The sequence below is a fragment of the Monodon monoceros genome, unplaced genomic scaffold, assembly GCF_005190385.1.
Source record: "Monodon monoceros isolate NGI ecotype Baffin Bay Population unplaced genomic scaffold, NGI_Narwhal_1 Super_Scaffold_5, whole genome shotgun sequence".
Lineage (NCBI taxonomy): Eukaryota > Metazoa > Chordata > Mammalia > Artiodactyla > Monodontidae > Monodon > Monodon monoceros.
Window position 1 is genome coordinate 113,869,389 of NW_021703782.1, and position 20,279 is coordinate 113,889,667.

At 55.9% G+C, this 20,279-nt stretch overlaps 1 protein-coding gene across 6 annotated transcripts; it reads right to left on the reverse strand.

Annotated features, from left to right (window-relative positions):
- Nucleotides 1–836: 836 nt before the first annotated feature.
- On the reverse strand, nt 837–20,279 carry HSF1 (heat shock transcription factor 1). Of its 6 annotated transcripts, none has more exons than XM_029202246.1 (14): nt 20,019–20,273; nt 6,077–6,185; nt 5,634–5,770; nt 5,268–5,392; nt 3,893–3,968; nt 3,763–3,824; nt 3,578–3,674; nt 3,362–3,498; nt 3,012–3,281; nt 2,574–2,657; nt 1,731–1,836; nt 1,586–1,651; nt 1,437–1,506; nt 837–1,361 (listed from the first exon to the last, which is right to left on the reverse strand). In XM_029202246.1, the coding sequence occupies exons 1-14, from the start codon at nt 20,133–20,135 to the stop codon at nt 1,156–1,158; spliced, it is 1,662 nt and encodes a 553-aa protein (XP_029058079.1). In that variant the 5' UTR covers nt 20,136–20,273; the 3' UTR covers nt 837–1,155. The 6 variants fall into 6 exon arrangements, with proteins under 6 accessions (XP_029058079.1, XP_029058078.1, XP_029058077.1 ...); XM_029202245.1 differs by having other exon boundaries at nt 1,437–1,482; nt 5,268–5,425; XM_029202244.1 differs by having other exon boundaries at nt 5,268–5,425.

Genomic DNA, 20,279 nt, shown 5'->3' on the forward strand with positions numbered 1-20,279 from the left:
CATCCTGAGTGTGGCCTTCGGGATACCTTGCTCCCAGAGCTTGCCAGGGAGGTGGGGGCAGCCCCGGGCTCCTGTTCCCACCTCTGGTGGAACCCCGAGGCTGTGCTGGGCCAGGTGTGCCCTGACGTACAGCCACAGCCCAACAAGGTGGGCGTCTGAGGAGGTGACTGGGTGCTGGTCTCGGAGCCATGCTGCCCCTGCCCCAACCAGAAGCTGCTCAGCCCCGGGTCCTCACCTCCTCTGGGTCATGGTGGTGGTTTGGGGAGAGGGAGGCCACCTGGGGGTGCCCTTTGAGTGCAAGGGGTTACAGGCCGCATCTCCCCGACCCTTGCCTCCTGGCGGCTGCTGGGAGAATGGTGAGCAGCGCGTGAGCCGGGTGGGGCAGGACATCGGGTGGGCTGCTCCGGCCCCTGCCCCCTGTGCCGCACGCACGTGCTCACCAGTGGCTGCCTGACGCAGGGGTGGTGCTGTGCTCCCACTGCCTCCCTCCTCTGCCAGACCCCGCGCCTCCCTTTTGCCAAAGCCAGCCCGGCCCCTCGTGACATGAGTGCAGAGCAGAGGTGGCTCTGCTGGGCAGATACACAACGGTGCACCCACCTGTGTCCCACCTGGTGCAGACCTGGCAATGGAGTTCCTAGGGGCCCTCTGACCCCTCCCCGGTCCTTTAATAAAGACTTCTGCGTGGACACGGCCCAGGGGAGCCAGGCAGGCTCAGGCTCAGGTGTGCTGTGCCCATCTATCCTCCTTCCAGCCCCTTCTGAGACCCCTGTGTACCCCCTCACCCCCACCCACCCACCCCAGGACCCCCGCGAGAGGAAACAGACTGGGAGGCCACACACACAGCCCGTCGTTTATAGATCTCTGTCTCGTCTGTCCGTCCGTCCATGTATATGCCTGTATATCTCTACAGAATGGGAAAGGGGGGACTCTCGTGTAAAAATCCAAAATACAATTCTATGAGCACCCGCGTACCGGTCAGTCCGAGTGTGGCCGTGAAGGCCCCAGCAGGCAACTGCTCATGGGGCTGGGCCCTCGGTGCTGACTGGGGGCCATGCCCGCCCAGCTGGCCCGGTACTACTGAGACCAGCCCTGCACTGGGGGGTGGGGGTGGGGTGGGGGTGTGTGGGGCGCAGGCCGGCCCTCCTCCTGGGACCTCTAGGAGACAGTGGGGTCCTTGGCTTTGGGGGGCTCGGAACCCGTCAGCAGGGAGATGGTGGGGTCGTCTGCATAGTCGTCCCCCTCGGAGAAGTAGGAGCCGTCTCCCAGCTCGAAGAGCACCGGCAGGTCGCCGCCCCCCACGTCCACGGAGCCAGGGTCCAGCAGCAGCAGGGGCTGGGCCGTGTAGTGCACCAGCTGCTTCCCTGGGGGGGGCGGGCAGGTCAGCGTGCTGGCGCGAGGGCACGGGGCGGGGGCGGGGGCGGGCAGGTTCAGCTCACCTGAGTCAGGGCTGCTGCTCTCTGCCTCAAGAGGCCTGGGGGGCTCCTGGGGAGAGAGGAGCTCCTGGATCTGCTGGGGCGGAGGGAGCGTGGTGAGGGTTCCCGGATCCTTTCCCCCCGCCACCCCGCCACCCCCATGCTCTACGCACGCTGGCCAGGCTGCTGTCAAGGTCGGGCAGGCTCATGTCAGGCACTGTCACCGAAGGGCTGAACAACTGCAGGGAAGGGAGGGCAGTCAGGCTGTGCCTGTGGGCGGGGTGGGGGGGCGGGGCGCGGGGTGGGGCCGGGACTCACGTCCAGCAGGGTGCTGGTGTCCACGCTGAAGCCGTGGCTTGTCAGCATGGTCTGCAGGTTGTCCAGGTTGGAGTCCATGGCATCCAGGTGGTCGCTAAGCTCAGTCCTGGCCAGACGGAGGGAATCGGGTGAAGCGGCACCCCGGGTGTCCCCACCCAGGCACCTTCCTGCCAGCGCTCACACCCACCTACCAGAGAAGGGCTCCCCTCGGCCACCACCCACCCTACTCGGGCTCACGGGAGGCCCTCCAAGGTAGGGCCCCTCTGCGCTGCCAGCCCGGGCCCGGCGGGCCAGTGTGCACAGGGCCGGGATCCTTGGCCACCCTGGGGGAGTGGCTCAGGCCCTGCCGTCACCGGTCACCGTGAGGCCCCGGAAGGCCTCTGGCAGCATTTCAGGCTGGGCCAAGATGGCAGGAGGGCCAAGGAGGGGGTCAGTGCTCAGAATGGGGTGGGCACCCAGATCTTCAGGCTCGGTAAGGTTGGGCCTTTGCACCGGAAGACAGCAGGAGGCGGCGAGGAGCTGTGCTCGGCGGTGGCTGGGCCAGCCTCTCCCCCGGTGCCCGCCTGGAAAGACCAGGCCTGGCGGCTGCGAACCAAAAGGCCCTGCCCTCTCCTTAGAGGAGGCCGGTCAGCACAACACCTGGGCCACCCTCTGTCAGTCGGCAACTCGGTGCTGGCAGGAGCCCCAGAGCCCGGGGGGCCAGTCCCTGTCGCAGAGGGCCTGGGGCGCCCATTCACCAGGCAGGGCTGAGTGCTCCCAGCCGGGCTGGGGTCTGGTCCGCGGCTGGGGAGGGGCCCGAGCTCTGGCAGAGCCCTCCTCCCTCCCCAGTGGGACAGCGCTAACCCTGGCTGGACTCGGCCATGTAGAGAGGAGGAGGGGCAGGGGAAGAGGCGGGCGACCCCAGACATCTGTGGAGCGCGAGCCACACTGCAAGATAGAAAGACAAGAGCCCCCGGATTGCAGGTGGGGGCCGGGCAGACCCCCAGGCCCCACCCTCGCCTGCCCACCTCTGGGGCAGCAGGACAGACACAGGGACCCAGCAGCCTGCTGCAGGAGAGGGCGACCTGGCCACACGCCTGGGCTCCTGCGGTGGAAGGGCCGTGGGACCACCGGGTTGGCATCTGTCTCCCTCCCCAGCCCTGAGCTTTGTGCTCAGGGCCAGGTCCGCGAGCTCATCCCCAGCAAGCCCTAAGCCACAGGCCTGACGGCCGCCCGTGTCCAGCCCTTGTCAGAGGCCCGGCCGTGCTTCCAGAGGCCGGTGGGTGAGCGGACGGCACTCACTTGTCCAGGCAGGCTACGCTGAGGCACTTCTCGGGGGCCGAGGCAGGCCGGGGCGAGGGGGGGCGGCCCCCGGCATCGGCAAGGGCCGGGGCCGAGGCGGCCGGCGCAGGCTCGCTCTCCCGCAGGATGGAATCAATGAGGGCAGTCGGGGACAGGGGCGTCTCCACCACGGAGGACGGCTGGCTGGGACTGGCATCCTCTGCCCGGGGGCTCCGAGGTGGGCTGGGGGGCTCCTCCTTGACTCGAACCAGGGGGCTGCTGGACATGGGCCTGCCCAGGGGGTGCACGTGTGAGCAGGCGCCTCCACCAGCCCCACCCGCTCCCGCCTGCTGGGAAGGTGCCAGGCCCACCTCTCAGCTATGCTCCCGCCCGCGGAGGCCAAGGGGCTGCCGGGGGCCAGCTCGGTGATGTCGGAGATGATGGGTCCGGAGCTGGCAACAGCGTCTGGCGGGTAGAGGCTGGAGCCGCTATAGGCCGGGGACGGAGCCTGCCACCAGAGGGAGGAGACCACATGCAGCACCTGCCGCCGCCTCAACCCCCCGCCCTGCGCGGCACCCACCGCTCACCGAGTAGGGCCCCGGGCCATGGATGCGCTCCAGAGAGAACTGCCGGCCGTACTTGGGCATGGAATGCGCGGAGCTGCTGTCGTTCAGCATCAGCGGGCTGTGGGGAGAGGCAGGTTAGCTGCGTCCCCAGCCTCGGCGGCCCCCAGGACACAGCCAACAGGAGGTGGGCATGCCTAGTGCCTCACATCTTTCTCTTCACCCCCAGGATCCGGTTCGACTGCACCAGCGAGATGAGGAACTGGATGAGCTGCGAGGGGAGAGGTGGTCAGCCTGGCTGCAGACAGGGACCCCGCGCCCCGCCCGCCGGCGTCGCACCTTGTTGACGACTTTCTGCTGTTGGGCGTGCTTCTGCCGCAGGCTGGCCACCTCCCGCCACAGGGCCTCGTTCTCACTGCAACAGACCAGGCGCCGTTGGGGGGCTGCAGGGAGCCCCACGGACACTCCACCCCACCCGGGCAGGAGCAGGGCCGTGGGGGACTGCGTCTCGCCACAAGCCCAGCTGCCGGCCCATCCCCACCCCACCCGAGCACAGGCTGTGGGACGGTCTGAGGGCCAGGCCAGGGCCCCCGCCCCTCCTCGCGCTGTTGCGCTGCGAGGGGAGGATGCGCAGGGGTGCCAGTTGCGGGGGCAGCGGGGCTGTGGTGGAGACCTGGGCAGGGCCTGCTGGTGCGCCCCAGGATCTGGGCCGAGACCCCCGGGGCTTTCTCGGTCACAGTCGAGGTGGCAGAGCCTTGAGGGCGGCCCCCACCCTTGGCCGACTCTCCCTAGACCGAGGCTGAGAATGGGAGGGGAGTCCAGGGGAAGGGGGCAGTACAGCTTTCAGGCCACAGGGCGGCATGTGGGGGGGGTTGTCCCGTGCCTTGAGGGGACCAGAGGTGGCCCCGAGGAGCAGAAAGGGCCACCTGAGCAGCCCACGGTCTGCCACTCCAGGGGGCCAGCCCTGCTCAGCCCCCAGCATGTCCTGTTGACATGCAAGAGACCCTCCTGGCTTCACCCTGAGAGGTGTCCATGTCCCAGAGGCCAAGTTCACCTGGTTCCATCTCCAGGTATCACCCAGCCAGGGGCTTCTGCTGGGCCCTGATGTGAGTAGTCGGGGCCCAGGAGCATCCTCCGTGGTCTGGGGGGCATGACGGCCGGCCCTCTGAGCGGCTTTGAGGCCGCACCGAGACACGGACAGCCACCCCGGGCTGGGGTTCCTGAGGTCCCCAGGGCTCCAAGTACATGGAAGGAGACCTAAGCCAGCCTCCATAGGGGTCCTGGCTTGGGGGAGCCTAGAGCTGGTTCTGTGGTGGCCACACATGCCCCAGGGGCAGGGGTTCCAGAAAGAACCCGAAGTGTTTCCTGCTTCCCAGGCCTGAGGAGAGGCGACACCCCGTGCTGAGTGATGCCAGGCATGTGTGAGGAGCCCAAGGGCGTGGCCGCTGCTCCGGGCCCAGCTCTGCTTGCTGCCATGGGAACCGGGTCCAACCCCACCTTCTGGAAACGAGTTCAACCTGGCAGGGTGGGAGGCTGTGCAAGCCTGAACCTAGTTCTGTCTGGAGAGTGGAAGGCCTGAAGCGTCTGTCTCGGAGCCTGCGGGGCGGGACTGGGGGGAGAGACCCTCCGCTGGCGCCCCCTCCCCCTCCTCTGCTTGCTCCCCAGGGGGCCTCTTGGTCCCAGCGTGCCCCCTGCCCGGCGCGCCAGCACCTACTGCTTCATGGCCAGCAGCCTGGAGTCCACGCTCTCCTGCTTCCCCTTCAGCAGCTGCACGTCGGCCAGCAGCTTGCTGACGCTGTCCTGGTGGATCTTTATGTCCTCGCTCCTCAGGGTGGACACCTGGGTCCCCAGGGGAGCAGTCACTGAGATGGCCTGGGGGGGGGCGGGATACAGCAGAAAGGGCCAAGGGGCTGCCGGTCTGGAGGGGCCTTCGCTGTGGTGGCTGACGGAGGAGGGGCTGCCAGCAGGAAGAGGGCTCGGTGCAGCCGGGCCAGGGCAGCAGGACAGGGGGTGGACGCTGCTCCTGCTGACGGCCTGGAGGGAAGTCCGAGGACGTGGGGGAGGGAGGAGGGCTACTCACGCTGGTCACTTTCCTCTTGATGTTCTCCAGGAGCTGCTCCTGGCCGCGCAGGAAGCACGGGTGCTGGAACTCGGTGTCGTCCCTCTCTGGCTTGACCAGGCCGCCCTGCTCAATGTGGACCACCTTCCGGAAGCCATCTGCGCGCGACAGGGTGGGGCAGTGCTGCCTCAGGGCTGGGGACCCAGCCCTCACTCCAGCACGGCCACCGGCCCGCTGGAGGACGAGGGAGGCTGGGGAAGCGGGGAAATGCCCAGCACTGCCCTCTTGGGAGCCCTGCCTGAGGTGGCTGAGTGGTCTCAGCCTCAGGGAGGCTCCACACCCCCCACGACACCCCCTCCCCCTGCAGGTGCGCGGGATCCGGGTCACGCCCCCGGGCTACCCAGGGCCCAGAGCCTGGGGGCTGCACCAGGCCAGCGAGTGGGGCCCCGGGGCAGCGCACTCACACATGTTGAGCTGCCGCACGAAGCTGGCCATGTTGCTGTGCTTGAAGTACTTGGGCAGCACCTCCTTGGCGAACTGGCCCTGGTCCAGCACGTGGAAGCTGTTCCCACTCTGCCAGGAGACGTGGGGGTCACGCAGCCGCCTCCGTGCAGGGGCTGTGCCCCCACCCAGGGTGGAGGTCTCCCTGGGACCCAGCACCCTTGCCAAGGCCCGCTCACCCGGGCTGCAGAGGGCCGTTCAGGAAGCACCTCAGAGCACGGCAGGCCCCTCCCTCAGGGGGCCTCGTGCTAGCTTTAATAAGCAAATTTCCCCTAAGAACAGCCAAGACCCCAAACGGAGGCAGCCAAGAAAACGGGAACCTGATTTCAGTTACTCTGGAGGAAAACAACACAGTCACATTCAGAAACGCAGCTTTGTTTTTCTTTTGGCAACAGAGACAAAAAAACAGAGATGAACAAAACTGCTACGCTGGGCTTCCCTGGTGGCGCAGTGGTTGAGAGTCCGCCTGCTGATGCAGGGGACGCGGGTTCGTGCCCCGGTCCGGGAAGATCCCACATGCTGCAGAGCGGCTGGGCCCGTGAGCCATGGCCGCTGAGCCTGCGCGTCCGGAGCCTGTGCTCTGCAATGGGAGCGACCACAACAGTGAGAGGTCCGCGTACCGCAAAAAAAAAAACCAAAAAATTGCTACGCTGCTCTTCCATTTCTTTCCTGCCCTCAGTCCAAAAGCTACTGGAAGGGCAACAAGGCAGCCCTCTGTGCTGGCAGGGCCCGGGAGCGGGTGTAGTCCTCCCCTGGGATGAGGGACAGGGAAGAGCCGGAAGATTCCCGTGGCGGTGACCAGGACGCAGCAACGCTTCTCAACACGGACAAAGACGGGACAATAAACAGATGTAAATGTGAGGTGAGGAGAAAGGGTGGAAGACAGACCGCTAAAGCTTTTTTCCTCCAAAGAAGCAATAAGAAAACTAGCAAAAAATGTTTAGTCAACTTCTTCAGAACCCTGAAACTCACCCAAAGGACTGCACCAACATGGGGAGAATTTATTCAAGAAATGGTTGAATCTCAGTAAGATCAGTGAGCTGTGGCATTCAAACTCGCCCTGTTCCCGCCTCCTTTCCCGTAGCTGTGAAAACCAACAGCTGAAATCGTGGGGGAACCAGCATTCTGGCAGCCACAGGGTGAGAATGGGGCTGGGGCTCCTTCAAGGCCTGTATGGCAACTCCCTGGAAGGTTCCACTGGCAAGGCTGTTTTTGTTTGATTTGACTGGAAGCTCTCTTAGTATAAAAAGCCTTTTCCTCGGGATGTTTGTTGAAAACATCTAGAGGCAATTTTGAAACCTGTGCCTGCCTAAGACAGTGGACAGCAGACGGGGAAAAACAAGCTAACCAGAAAACTTAAAAGGAAGAGCTGGGGAATGAGAGATCAAGAGGAGCTTTGAAAAGCTCCAAAATATTCCAGGGGATCTAGAAGTCACATGCACATGTAGAGCTCTGTGCACGCCTGAGAGAGACCTGAAAAGGCCCTCTCACCTCTGGCTGACTGAGGCTCTGCATAAGCAGGAAGTGGAGGAGAAAGTCAAGGTGTCAACTACCTGGCTGGGAGGTGAAGGCACGCCCAGCACATACAGAGTCCGCTGCAGAGGCTGGGAGGGTTATTGTCTCCAGGCATTGAATGACGTTCCTGCTCCCTTTACTCCCTGACCAATGAGCTAACTGGGCAGAGAACTCAGTGACCACACATAACAAAAAACACAAACTGCCCAGAATTAGTTCAGAAAAGTCACTAAACAAACAAACAGCAACAGCAAGAAACAGCGACAAATCCTGGCGAGCGTAGAAAATCTGATACTGAGTTTAACAAATGCCACATTATATTAATGGAAAGTCCAACATTCAACAAAAAGTTACGAAACATGCAAAGAAACAAGGTATGACCCATACATGGGACAAAAGCAACCAAAAGAAACTGTCCCTAAGGAAGCTCAGATGTTGGACTTACTAGACAAAGACTTTAAAATCAGGTATTTGAAATATGTTCAAAGAACAAAACAAAATGGCATCTAAAGAAATAAAGGAAAGCATAAGAATGACATCTCTTAGAACAAAGAATAACAATAAAGATAGAAATTATAAATATGAACAAAAAAAAAATCCTGGAGTTGAAAAGTGTAACAACTCAGATTTAAAATTCACTAGAGGGCTCAAGAGCAGATCCAAGCAGGAATAAGAAAGAATCGTGAAGGAAGATATTCAACTGAGATTACCTAGGCTGAGAGACAGAAAGAGAAAAGAATGAAGAAAGTGAGCAGGCCTCGGAGACAATGCGGTACGCCACCAAAGACCAACATATGCATAAAGGAGAGGAGAGAAAGGGACAGAAAGAATATCTGAAGAAATAATGGCAGAAAACTTCCCAAATTTGATGAAAAATATCCAAGAAGCTTAACAAATTCCAAGGATAAACTCAAAGAGATTCACATCTAGATATCCATAATCAAACTGAAGAAAGCAAAAGACCAAGGAAGAATCTTGAAAGCAGTTAAGAGAGAATAGACCCATCATGTACAAGGAATCCCTAATAACAGCTAATTTGTCATCAGAAACCATGCAGGCCAGAAGCCAGTGGGATGACATACCAAAAGTGCTGAAAGAAAAAAACCTGTCAGCCAAGAATTCGATATCCAGCAAAACTATCCTCTAAAGATAAAGGCAAGGTTTCCGTCTGCGAAGGCAGCTAAGGAGATCCAGCGAACCACTCCAAGGAGAAAAAAAACGAAGCTTATTTAAGTCATCTAAAGTCTCTGGAAATTGTCCTAAAGGCATATAACAAATGAAGAAACATTTATTCAAGAAAACCTAAAACTCAGTAGGAACAGTGAGTCTGTAGCATTTTAGCCATAACTTACTCCCTCTTCCTCACACAAGTTCACCTGGATTGATATGACACTCTGGGAGGCTATGGCCTAGAGGTGGGGATTCCTCTCTCCTCAGTTTACAGCCAAGGCTTTCTGTATCTTGCTGAGGGGCAGGCCACCAGCATTTCTCATCTTGTCCAACTTGAAGGTGAAGAGGCTAAATTCCTGGTGATTGCAGCCAAGAGGTTGAGGGTCCTCTTCCCCATTCTGCCCCTGCCTATAGAATGGAGGCTCTACCCCAGGCATGGCAGGCTGAGAATACTGGGACTTCAATTACCCTCACCCCAGTTAGCCTTTAATTTCTTTTTCTTGTCTTAATGTACTGGGTAGGACTTCCAGTACACTATTAGCTAGAACTGGTGAAAACAGACTTTGTGCTTTGTTCTGATCTCATGAGCAAAGCATTCAGTGTCTTACCATTATGTATGATATTAGGTGTAGGATTTTTTTGTGTGTGTTGTTGTTTTTTTAGAGATCCTTTTGTATCAAGCTGAGGAAGGTCCCTGCTAGCCCTAGTTTTCCTAGTTTCCTGAGGAATTTTTTTTTTTAATATCACGAATGTCAAATTTTGTCAAATGCTTTTTCTGAATCAAATAATATGATCATGTGGTTTTTCTTCTCTAGATTGTTAACATGGTGGATTATATTGATTTAAAAATCCTGAACCATCCTTGCATTCCTGGGATAAATCCCATTTGTTGCGACATTATTCTTTTTATGTACTGCCAAATTTGATTTGCTAAAATTTTATAGAAGACATTATGAAGGATATTGGTCTGTAATTTTATTGGGCTGTTTTTGTCTGATCATTTGGGCCTGAAAACTTCTTTCTAGGAAGGTTTATGACTAGGGATTCTATTTCTCTAATAGACTCAGGGCCACTAATAGTTATGTTTCACCTCGGGTGAGTTTTGGCCGTTTGTGCTTTTCAAGGAATTGGTCCATTTTATCAACTTGACATGCATAGAGTTGTCTGTAGTACTTCCTTATTATCCTCTTACCACCTGTGACGTCTGTAGTGATATATCCTCTGTGATTCCTGATATTAGTAATTGACCTTTTTTCTTCTGTCAGTCATTCCACAAGTTACCGATCTCAATCTTTTGAAAGATTCAGCTTTTGAATTCATTTATCATGTTTTACTGTTTTCAATTTCATTGATTTTTGTTGTCTTTATTATTTCCTTCCTTCTGCTTGCTTTGGGCTTATTTTGCTCTTTTTTACTTTAATGTGGAAGCTCAGAAGCCATTCTAATTTCCCTTTCAGCACTGCTTTACGTGGATCTCACACATTTTCAGACAGGAAGAGTTTGGTGGACTGCTGGGAAATGTCTGTGGCACAGGAAATGGATATCCTGTCAGATGGAAAATGAGGGAAGAAAACAGCGCTCCTCTGGAGGCTGCACTCTTGCGAGTCTTGATGGTAGCATCTGCAGGCTGCCACTGTGCCTCAGTCTCCCCACGTGGCATCTACCATTCACCCACACGACCTCAAGCACATCCTGTCTCACCCTAGGCCAGACTGCTTGCTGAGCTCTACCCTTATTGACTGATTGGGTGTCTCCACACGGCTGGCCGTCTGGGATGTACCTCCGTATCTCTGAAAAAGAAGCTATAATCTATATACAGTTTACCATTTTAAATGAACAGCTCTCCATTTCTGACACACAGCTGTTTACTCGCACAAGCGAGGAATAGAGAACATTTCCATCTACCCCCCAAACCACCCCTGTGTCCCTTTGCAGTCAACCCCCTCCCTCATCCCCAGGCAACCACTGATCTTTTGTCCCCATAGTTTTGCCTTTTCTGGAATGTCATGTAAGTGGCATCACAGGGTATGTAGCCTTTTGTGTTTGTATGTAGCCTTTCACTTAGCATAATACCTTTGAGATGCAGCCATAGTGTTGCAAGGGTAAGCTGTTTGTTCCTCTTAAATGCTGAGTAGTATTCCATTGTAGGGATGTCCCACACTTTGTCTTCTACTCATCAGTTAATGGACATTTGGGTTGTGTCCTGTTTTTGGCTATTATAACTAAGTGCTACGAACATTTGTGTCCCGGTTTTTTCGTTCTGGAAGTTATACAGTTTTAGCTCTTATATTTCAATCTATGTTTAATTTTTGTATATAGTATTAAACACAGGACAGGCTCACATTTGTGCTTGTGGAAGTCCAATTATTCCAGCACCATTTGTTGAAAAGACAGTTCTTCCTCCATTGAATTACAGTGGCATCTTTGTCAAAAATCAAATAACCTTGAATGGGTGGGCCTACTTCTGGACTCTCTAGTCTGTTCCGCTTATTTGTATGTTTATAGTTATGCCAATATCACTCAGCACTGATTATTATAGCTTTACAGTGTGTCTTGATATCAGATAGTGTGAGTCTTCCAACTTTGTTCTCCTTAAAAAAAAAAAAAAAGTTTGACTATTCTCTGTCCTTTGCTTTTTCATATAAACTGAAGGTTAGTGCACACAAAAATTTCTGCTTGGATTTCACTGGGATTGTGTGGAATCTACTTACGTCTTTTTCTCAGCCACGTTTTACAGTTTTCAATGAATAAATCACACACATATATATGTGTGTGTATGTATATACATACATATATATATATATACATATATATATACACACATTTTGCAAGATCTACCCCATGATAACTAGCCTACAGATGGCCTCCAAGGATCCCCACCTCCAGGAGTTCACAGCTTGTGCTGTCCCCTTCCATGATCTACCAAAAGTGCTCTCTATGACCAACCGCATCCAGCAGACATGATGGTATTTGAGAACACATTACAAGCCCACCTTGGGCTCCCGCTCTCTCAGATTGCTTCTTGCCCTGGGAGAGGCAAGGTGACATGCTGAAAGCAGCCCTAAGGAGAGGTCCACAGGGTGAGGAACTGAGGCTGCCAGCACCCAGCTGAGTCTATTTTTTTTTTAAGATTTTTTTGATGTGGACCGTTTTCAAGGTATTTATTGAATTTGTTACATCTTTTGGTTTTTTGGCCGAGAGGCATGTGGGGCGTTGGCTCCCCAACCAGGGATTGAACCCGCACCCCCTGCGTTGGAAGGCGAAGTCTTAGCCACTGGACCGCCAGGGAAGTCCCCCCAGCTGAGGCTTGAGACGATGGCACCCTCACAAGAGATCCTGAGGCAGCCAGCTCACGGCTCTCAGACACTGGGAGATAACAAGGGTTTGTTGTTTTAGGCAGTTAGTCTGGAGGTGACTGGTTACACAGCCACAGATAATACAACCAGTAAGTGTTCTGTGGTTTTTGTGGCACTGTAAGTATTTCCATCTTCAACAGCTCGTTACTGGTACATAGAAATATACTCCATTTCTGTATATTGGCCTTGAATCCTGTGACCTCACTAAACTCATTCATTAGTTCTAATAACTTTTCTGTAGGTTCTTTGGGATTTGCTAAGTAAACAATAATGTTTTCTACGAATAGGGAGTTTTAGTTCTTGCACTTCCATCTTGATGTCTTTTACTTATGGATTTGCCATATTGCCTGACCAGGGCATCCCAAACATATTAAGGAAAAGCAGTAAAAGCAGACATCCTTGCCTTCTTTTCCAGCCTTGGGGGAAAGTATTCAGTTTTTCACCATTAAGTATAATGTTAGCAGTAGGGTTTTTTTGGTACAAGCTTTTTATGAGATCGATGAATTTCCCTTCCTAGTTTGCTGAGCTTTTAAAACATTTTTATGTATTTATTTATTTTTGGCTGCGTTGGGCCTTCGTTACTGCACACAGGCTTTCTCTAGTTGTGGCGAGTGAGGGCTATCCTTCGTTGCGCTGCGTGGGCTTCTCATTGTGGTGGTTTCTCTTGTTGCGGAGCATGGGCTCTAGGCGCGCGGTCTTCAGTAGTTGTGGCTTGCGGGCTCTAGAGCTCAGGCTCAGCAGTTGTGGTGCATGGGTTTAGCTGCTCCGCAGCATGTGGGATCTTCCCAGACCAGGGACGGAACCTGTGTCCCCTGCACCGGCAGGTGGATTCTTAACCACTGCGCCACTCAGGGAAGTCCCTTGCTGAGTTTTTATCATGAAATGCATATTGAATCTTGTCAAATGCTTCTTCTGCCTCTGTTAGGATCGTGTGGCTTTTCTTCCCCGTTCTGTTGATGTGGTGAGTTACACTAGGTCTTGAGTGTTGACCAGACTTCCACCTACAGGGCCCCTTCCAGTCCCAGGCCTCATGCTGTCTCTGATCGGAAGTCAGTCTCATTCTTACCCTATTCTTCTGTCTGGCTGCTTTAAAGATTTTCTCTTCACCGCTTGTTTTCAGCAATTTGATTGTGATGTGCATTGGTTATCATTTTTATTTTTGTGCTTTATCTTCCTTGGGAATCATTGAAATTCTTGGATCTGTGGATTTACAGCTTTCAAAGAAAAAAAAAAACTGGGGCAAATTTCAACCAGTATTTCTAAAATTCTCCTTCCTCCTTTACTCTGGAACTTAAATTGTGTGTCAGACCACGTGACATTATCCCCGTAAGGCTCTGCTCACTTTTTTCAGTCTTTTTTTCCTCTCTGTGATCACCGGGCATAGTTTCTTTTGCTAGTCTAGTGTTCAGTGATCTTTTCTTCTGCAGTTTCTAATCTGCTGTTTAATCCCCTCCAGTGACTTATAAAAACAAGCTTTAAACTTTAGAAAGCTAGATTTACAGAAAAGCTAGACAGTACAGAGTTCCCATATATCCCACGCCCCATTTCCCTATTATTAACACCCTGCATTAGTGCATATGCCACAAGTAACGAATCAATATATTGATAGTTTATTTTTAACCAAAGTCCCCATTTTGTTCAGATTTCCTTAGTTTTTACCTAATAGGTCTTTCTATTCCAGGACAATCATCTGAGACATTACATTCCATGCATGTCTCCTTACGTCATTCTCGACAGTCTCAGACTTTCCTGGTTCCTGACGCCCCTGACAGCTTTGAGGACGGGGCTGCTACTGTGTAGAATGTTTCTCAACTTGGATTCGTCTGATGTTTTCCCCTCATGAGGAGTTGGGGTTATGTAAGTTTTTGGAGAGGAAGACCACAGAGGTGGCTTGCACTGCCCATCACAGCACGGCAGGGCACACCCGTCAACGTGACTCATCACTGCTGCCGGAGGCCTGTCTGTCAGGCGTCTCCACTGTACAGTCTCTCCCCCCACCCCCTCCTGTACTCCTCAGAAGGAAGTCTGTGTGCAGCCAACACTGAAGAGTGGGAATTACGTGTCACCCCTTTGAAGGGAGTCAACAGAAATAATGTGGAATTCTTCTGCATGGGACACTTGTTCCAGAGATATTCTGTTCAATTTCCTTCCTTTTTATATCTTCCATTTCTCTGTCTCAACGTTTTCTCTCTACTTCTTTGAGCAAACAGAGCATCTTAATAACACCTTTAATGTCCTTGCTCGCCACTTCCATCACACCTGGATCTGTTACTATGACTCTTCCCTTCTTTGTTACAGGTCACATTCTCATGCCAAGTGGATCATCTATTAGTTTTGACTAGATCCTGGACACGAAGAATTTTACTACATTGTGTCTGAGTTTAGTTGTCTTCCTTTCAAGAGTACTGCACCCTCAGTTCTGCAGGAAAGGATCAGCCTGATCCTTTTTTTTTTTGCGGTATGCGGGCCTCTCACTGCTGTGTCCTCTCCCATTGCGGAGCACAGGCTCCGGATGTGCAGGCCCAGCGGCAATGGCTCACGGGCCCAGCCGCTCCATGGCACGTGGGATCCTCCCGGACCGGGGCACGAACCCGTGTCCCCTGCATCGGCAGGCGGACTCTCAACCACTGCGCCACCAGGGAAGCCCTGATCCTTTTAAGGCTTGTTTTTAAGCTCGTTTACACTGCATTTGGGTAGCCTTTTCTCTGGGGCTAATCCAGCCCCACTTTCAAGGCGTGGCTGTTCTGAGGTCCGTGAAAGGCTCTGTATGTTAGAGCGGTCTCTCCGCTCTGGCTGTGAGGAATCAGATGACTTGGCCAGCTCTAGGTGAGCCTGGTGATTGCTCACCACGTGGCTCCTCAGTGGCTGTTCTTTCCCTGGAAGTTCTCGGGCGGCTTCCCAGGCTCCCCACACGGATGCGCAAAGCAGCACTCGACCAAGATCCTCAGGGGCTCACGTGCAGCTCCTCCTCTCTGGTACCAGGCCTTGCAAATTCTGGCTGTCTCAGTTTCTCCAAAGGCCAGGCTCTCAGAGTCTGAACACTGCTTCCAGATAGAAAGCCTAGGCACCTGGAGCGCTCACCTGTCCTTCCTGTTTAACAATCCTGAACACTGTTGGTGGGTTGAGTCCATGTTGAATGTGTCCTGCCAGCCTGACCTTAAGGTGTGTTAGAAGTTTGAGAGGGCCTTCTGGTGAGTCCATCGCAGAGCCCGATGTCTCCTCCTCCTCTGCTGACCACGTGCAATTCTTGCAGGAAGTCCTGGCTTACCCTTGGATATAACGGAAACCAGTGACGGGAAATACGGCAGGACCAGGGAGAAGCTGTTGCCCAGCTGCTGGCTGGTGAGCAATGCCCTTGCCCCTGCGATGCAGTTCTTAGTAAATATCAAGTCTTACTGTAAATGCAGAGTCTGTGGCCCTATTTCCTACACAACTGTGAACAACCTGAAACGTATACAAAGTTTTGCATGTAAGTACATTTTTACAGAGGGAGGATCTCTGTCTTTGAATATTTTCTCAAAGCGCCCACAACTCAACAGGATTAACATCCACGGTAATTCCATGAGAGGCCTACCTGTACTTCTCAAGTATATTCCCAGAAAAAAAGGCCCGTTTTAGTCCCCCAGCCAAAGAGACTGGTGTGTGTGATGTGTTCCGGGAGCAGTGGGCGTGCAGCTGGCACCCACGTGCAGTGTGAGCACTAGAGCCGCGTGGACGCGGCAGCAGAGAAACGCAGCCTGGCGGGAGGACACGGGAGGCACAAGGCGGGGTGCAGAGGGGAGCTCGCTTTCGGTCCCCTCCCCGGCCTTCGTCTTGTCCTCAACTGAGGATAGGACCATCTGCACCATCCTCATGTCATTTTCTTATTTCTGCTCAGGGTCGCAGCACAGGCCCCATGACCAAAGCATCCCTGCTCATGTCCGGCCGCTGGCCCCATGCTCGGGTCTCCAGGCCCAGCTGAACATTTGCACACGGGTGACTGCTGACTCAGTAACTGCCGGCGCCCTCCCAGTGGGAGGAGACTGTGGGGCAGCTGCCAGCGCCTCCAAGATCGGGAAACATTCAGGGAGCCGGCCTCCCTCCTTCCACAGCCTGCAAAGCCAGCCCCTGCGAGCCCTGCAGATCTCAAGGAAACCCTGCAGCCAAAGGTGCAGGCTCTGGGGTCTTTAGCCCGGCGCCTGTGATATCTGATGGGAGCTGACCGCTCATTCCAGGGTGGGTCCTAAGGACCCTGCTGACCACTCCCTGGTCCTTTAATAAAGAATTCTGAGCACACACGGCCCAGTGGAGCCAGGCAGGCTCAGGCTCAGGTGTGCTGTGCCCATCTACCCTCCCTCCAGCCCCTTCTGAGACCCCTGTGCCCCTCCTCACCACCCCCCGCCCACCCCAGGACCGTGGAGGGAGGAAAGAGACAGGAGGCCACACACATAGCCTGCCGTTTATAGATCTCTGCCCATCTCGTCCATCCATCCATCCATCTATACATATACCTATATATCTCTACGGAAGGGGAAGGGGGGGACTCTAGTGTAAAAATACAAACTACAATTCTACGAGCACCAAGTACTGGTTAGTCCGAGTGTGGCTGGGGTCAAGCTAAGAAAGCAGGTAGGGACTTCCCTGGTGGCGCAGTGGTTAAGAATCCACCTGCCAAGGCAGGGGACACAGATTCGAGCCCTGGTCCGGGAAGATCCCACATGCCACGGAGCAACTAAACCCGTGCACCACAACTACTGAGCCTGCGCTCTAGAGCCCACGAGCCACAACTACTGAGCCCATGTGCCTAGAGCCTATGCTCCCTAACAAGAGAAGCCACGACAATGAGAAGCCCGTGCACCGCAACAGAGTAGCCCCCGCTCGCCACAACTAGAGAAAGCCCGCACACAGCAACGAAGACCCAAGGCAGCCAAAAATAAATAAATAAATAAATAAATTTATTTAAAAAAAAAAAAAGAAAAGAAAAAGAAAGCAAGCAGGTGGGGTGGAGCCGGAGCCCGGACCCCACAGGTGGAGGCCTCGCGTTGCCCTCTACCCGGGAGACGCGGAGCGTGGCGAGGGCAGGCGTGAGCCAGAGCTGGACGCCCCTGGCTCCAGAGGTGAGCGAGAGACCGTGGACTTCGGGTCCTGCTCAGCAGTCCCCCAGCTCTTTGTCTGTTTCCTGATGTCTCTGGGACTCAGTTCCCGTGTCTCTAAAAGGCCGGCTGTCACCTCCACGTGGGGCTGTGGAAGGAGGGGAACCGATACCCGAGGGGCTGGGCCTCCCGCTGTGCAGATAGGGACTGGATAGGGACAGCCGTGTCCTGTTTGGCAGGTGCAGGGGGCACCAGGAGCCTCCAAGCCCCCAGGGCCCCTCACAGCCTGCACCGGGTGCGCCTCCGGCCTTTCAGGGCCACTGCCCATCCCCGAGGGCGGGGTGGACGGCCTGCTGGGGCCCACCTGGCTCCCAGGCCGGGTGGAGGAGCAGCCCTGCCTGTCGTGGGAGCCTCGAAAACGGTCCTTGGCCAGCTCGGAGTGGCCAGGTGCGACCAGGACCCTCCTCGAAGGGTCGGTCTCACAGGGAGCTGGCGACCTGACTGCAGCGACTGCTCTCCAGCCAGCCCCTCCAGTGTGGCCCTCTGACCGCCCGTGCTCACATGGCCCACCCTAGGCGAAAGAGGCCCTCGCTCTTAGGGCCTCGAAGTGCCTGCAGCCTAAAAGCAGAGCCTCCTTCACCTGCGCCCTCCCTCCCCCCGTCCCTGTCCCGTGGGAGTGGGGTCAGGAGAGCCTCCTTCACCTGCGCACTCCCTCCCCCCGTCCCTGTCCCGTGGGAGTCGGGTCAGGAGAGCCGCTGCATTCGCCAGCTTCCCTCCCGAGGGCGGCGGGGCCTCGGGTCCTGCAGGGCAGCCCCGGCCTATTCAGCAGTGGCCCCACACCAAGCGCATTGGTAACTGGCAGGGGGTCTGGAACGGGGGGAGCCAACACGACTCTCTGGGCAGCGACGTGCTGGCCGTCTGCTGGGCTCTGCAGAGGCCGCACAACACTGCCGGACTGGCCCCCCGGCCAGAGTTTCTGGGGCCGGAAGCCACCCCCCCGCATTACTCAGCCTTGAGGGTCAGCCACCCCACCACCCCCTTTCCCTGGTCCCCTGGGTCAAATGCAGGGAGGGTCCTCTTGGCAGAATGGGGAGAAAACTTCCAGCACAAGGGGGAAGGCACCGAGAGCACAGATGCCAGAACCTTCCAAGGTCTCTGGAAGCTGGACTTTGGGCTGCAAGTCTGCAGAAGTCTCCATGAGGACTTTTTGACAGAGGCCCGGGGCTTGTGTGTGCATCACTGAGGCCTTAGGCAGGGGGCTGTCTCCTTTCTCGGGGCTGGGCAGCTCTGCAGACCTGCACCAAGCACACCCTGCTCGGCCTGTGGACAGACCAGGGGGGCTCAAATGCACAGGCTCCAGTCAGCACCCCTCTACCCCCGGGAGAAAGTACCAGCAGGGCCAGCGGGTGGTGCAGCCACTGTGAACGAGGCCGTCTCAGGCTTGATGGTTCCCGCTTTCCTGCTCCAAGGCCTTGCCCAGAGCACAGGCAGTGGGACTTGGAGAACTTGCTGGTGGGGCTGCCTCACGATCTTTAAGCAGAAGCAGTGAGCAGGTCAAAAGGTGGGGCGATCACCCCAGCAGGACTAAGCTCGGAACATCCCAAAAGATCTCTGATGCCCCTCCCCAAACCGGGTAAGAGTGCTGCCTGGGAGTTAAGGGAAAGGGGAAAGAGGAAGAAGGAAGGATGACAGAAACATGGGGTCATTTCCTTGGGTCTGCAAAGTTCAAGGCCTGCAACGAAGGGATGGTGGTAACAGGACAAGCTTTAGGAAAGCACAGCCCCCTCTCTGGGAATGCTGCCCACCATCACAGAGACAAGCAGTGGGAATGCAGAGTGCCACATGGATGTGCTACTTGGACCAACACGAAGTGTCCCCCACAAGGACGCGGCAGGATTTCTAGTCTCTTTACTCCCTCTCCCCCTCTTGAGGCAGAGCTTCAGCAGACAACCCAGGAACGAGAGGACCCAGCCTCCAGTTCTGGGCTCGCTTCAGCCCTGACTGTTCTTCCTTCCTAAGGGCTTAAGACTGTGAAGGAGAAGTACTTAGGAGAGTCTGAGAAAGCCAGCGTCTGGACCCTCAGGAGAGCAAGCATGTCTGAAAGCGCCCAGAGGCTCCGCAGCCCAGGGCGGCCTAGGCCACCCATCTGCCGGCCCTGAGCTATGGCTCCGGCCTTCCCCGGACACGACGTCACAGCCCGGACGTGAACGGCAGATTCTCGGCCGCAACTCCAGACAGTCTCTGCTGTACTTCTGCAAGCCTGAATTGTCCGGTCTGCAGGGTCATACCACGGAAACGAGCCTGCTGCCAGGCAACTGGAGATAGGGACGCGAACGAAGACGTCCCGAGAGGAACGAAAAACAAAGTCGCTCTTGGGAAACCCGGCTCTGGTCTCCGGACACGGGCTCAAGACCCACTGGAACTTTATGACGTTTTGCTTTCTGTTTTCGCTCCTTTTCCTTTTCCACTAGAGTAACGCCCTCCAATTCCTGCGTCAAGCCCTGATTTCTTCCCAAAGGCTGCCGACCCCACCACCCTGGTAACTCATCTAAGAAGCTACGGGGGCCACCTGGGCACAACGCTCGCCAGCGAAACTGGGCGCTGCCCTAAGGCCAGACGCGCTTCCGCAGTTGTCCCGCACATAGTCGGCGCGAGACCGAGGAGGAGAGGCCCCTCCTGCCCAGCCCAGGGGAGCGCGCGGCAGGAGCGACGAGGGGCGGCCTCGGACGTTCTTTCCCGACGCCCTGCTGCCCGCCCCCAAAAGCCCCGGGCCGGCGCGCCCAGCCCCTCACCGGGCTCCAGCAGATAAGCGCGTCCGTGTCCGGGTCGCTCACGAGGGTCCACAGCTTGGTCAGGAAGGCCGGGACGTTGCTGGGCCCCGCCGCGCCCGGGCCCACGGGCAGATCCATAGCGGGCGAGGCGGGAGAAACGGAGGTAGCGATCGCGAGGAGGGGCTGAGGGCCGGGCTAGCGCCGCCGCCGCGCCTCCCGCTCGGGCCGCGCCGCCGCCGCTCGCTGCGCACACACGGCCCCGAGTCCTAGCATGGCCGCCGC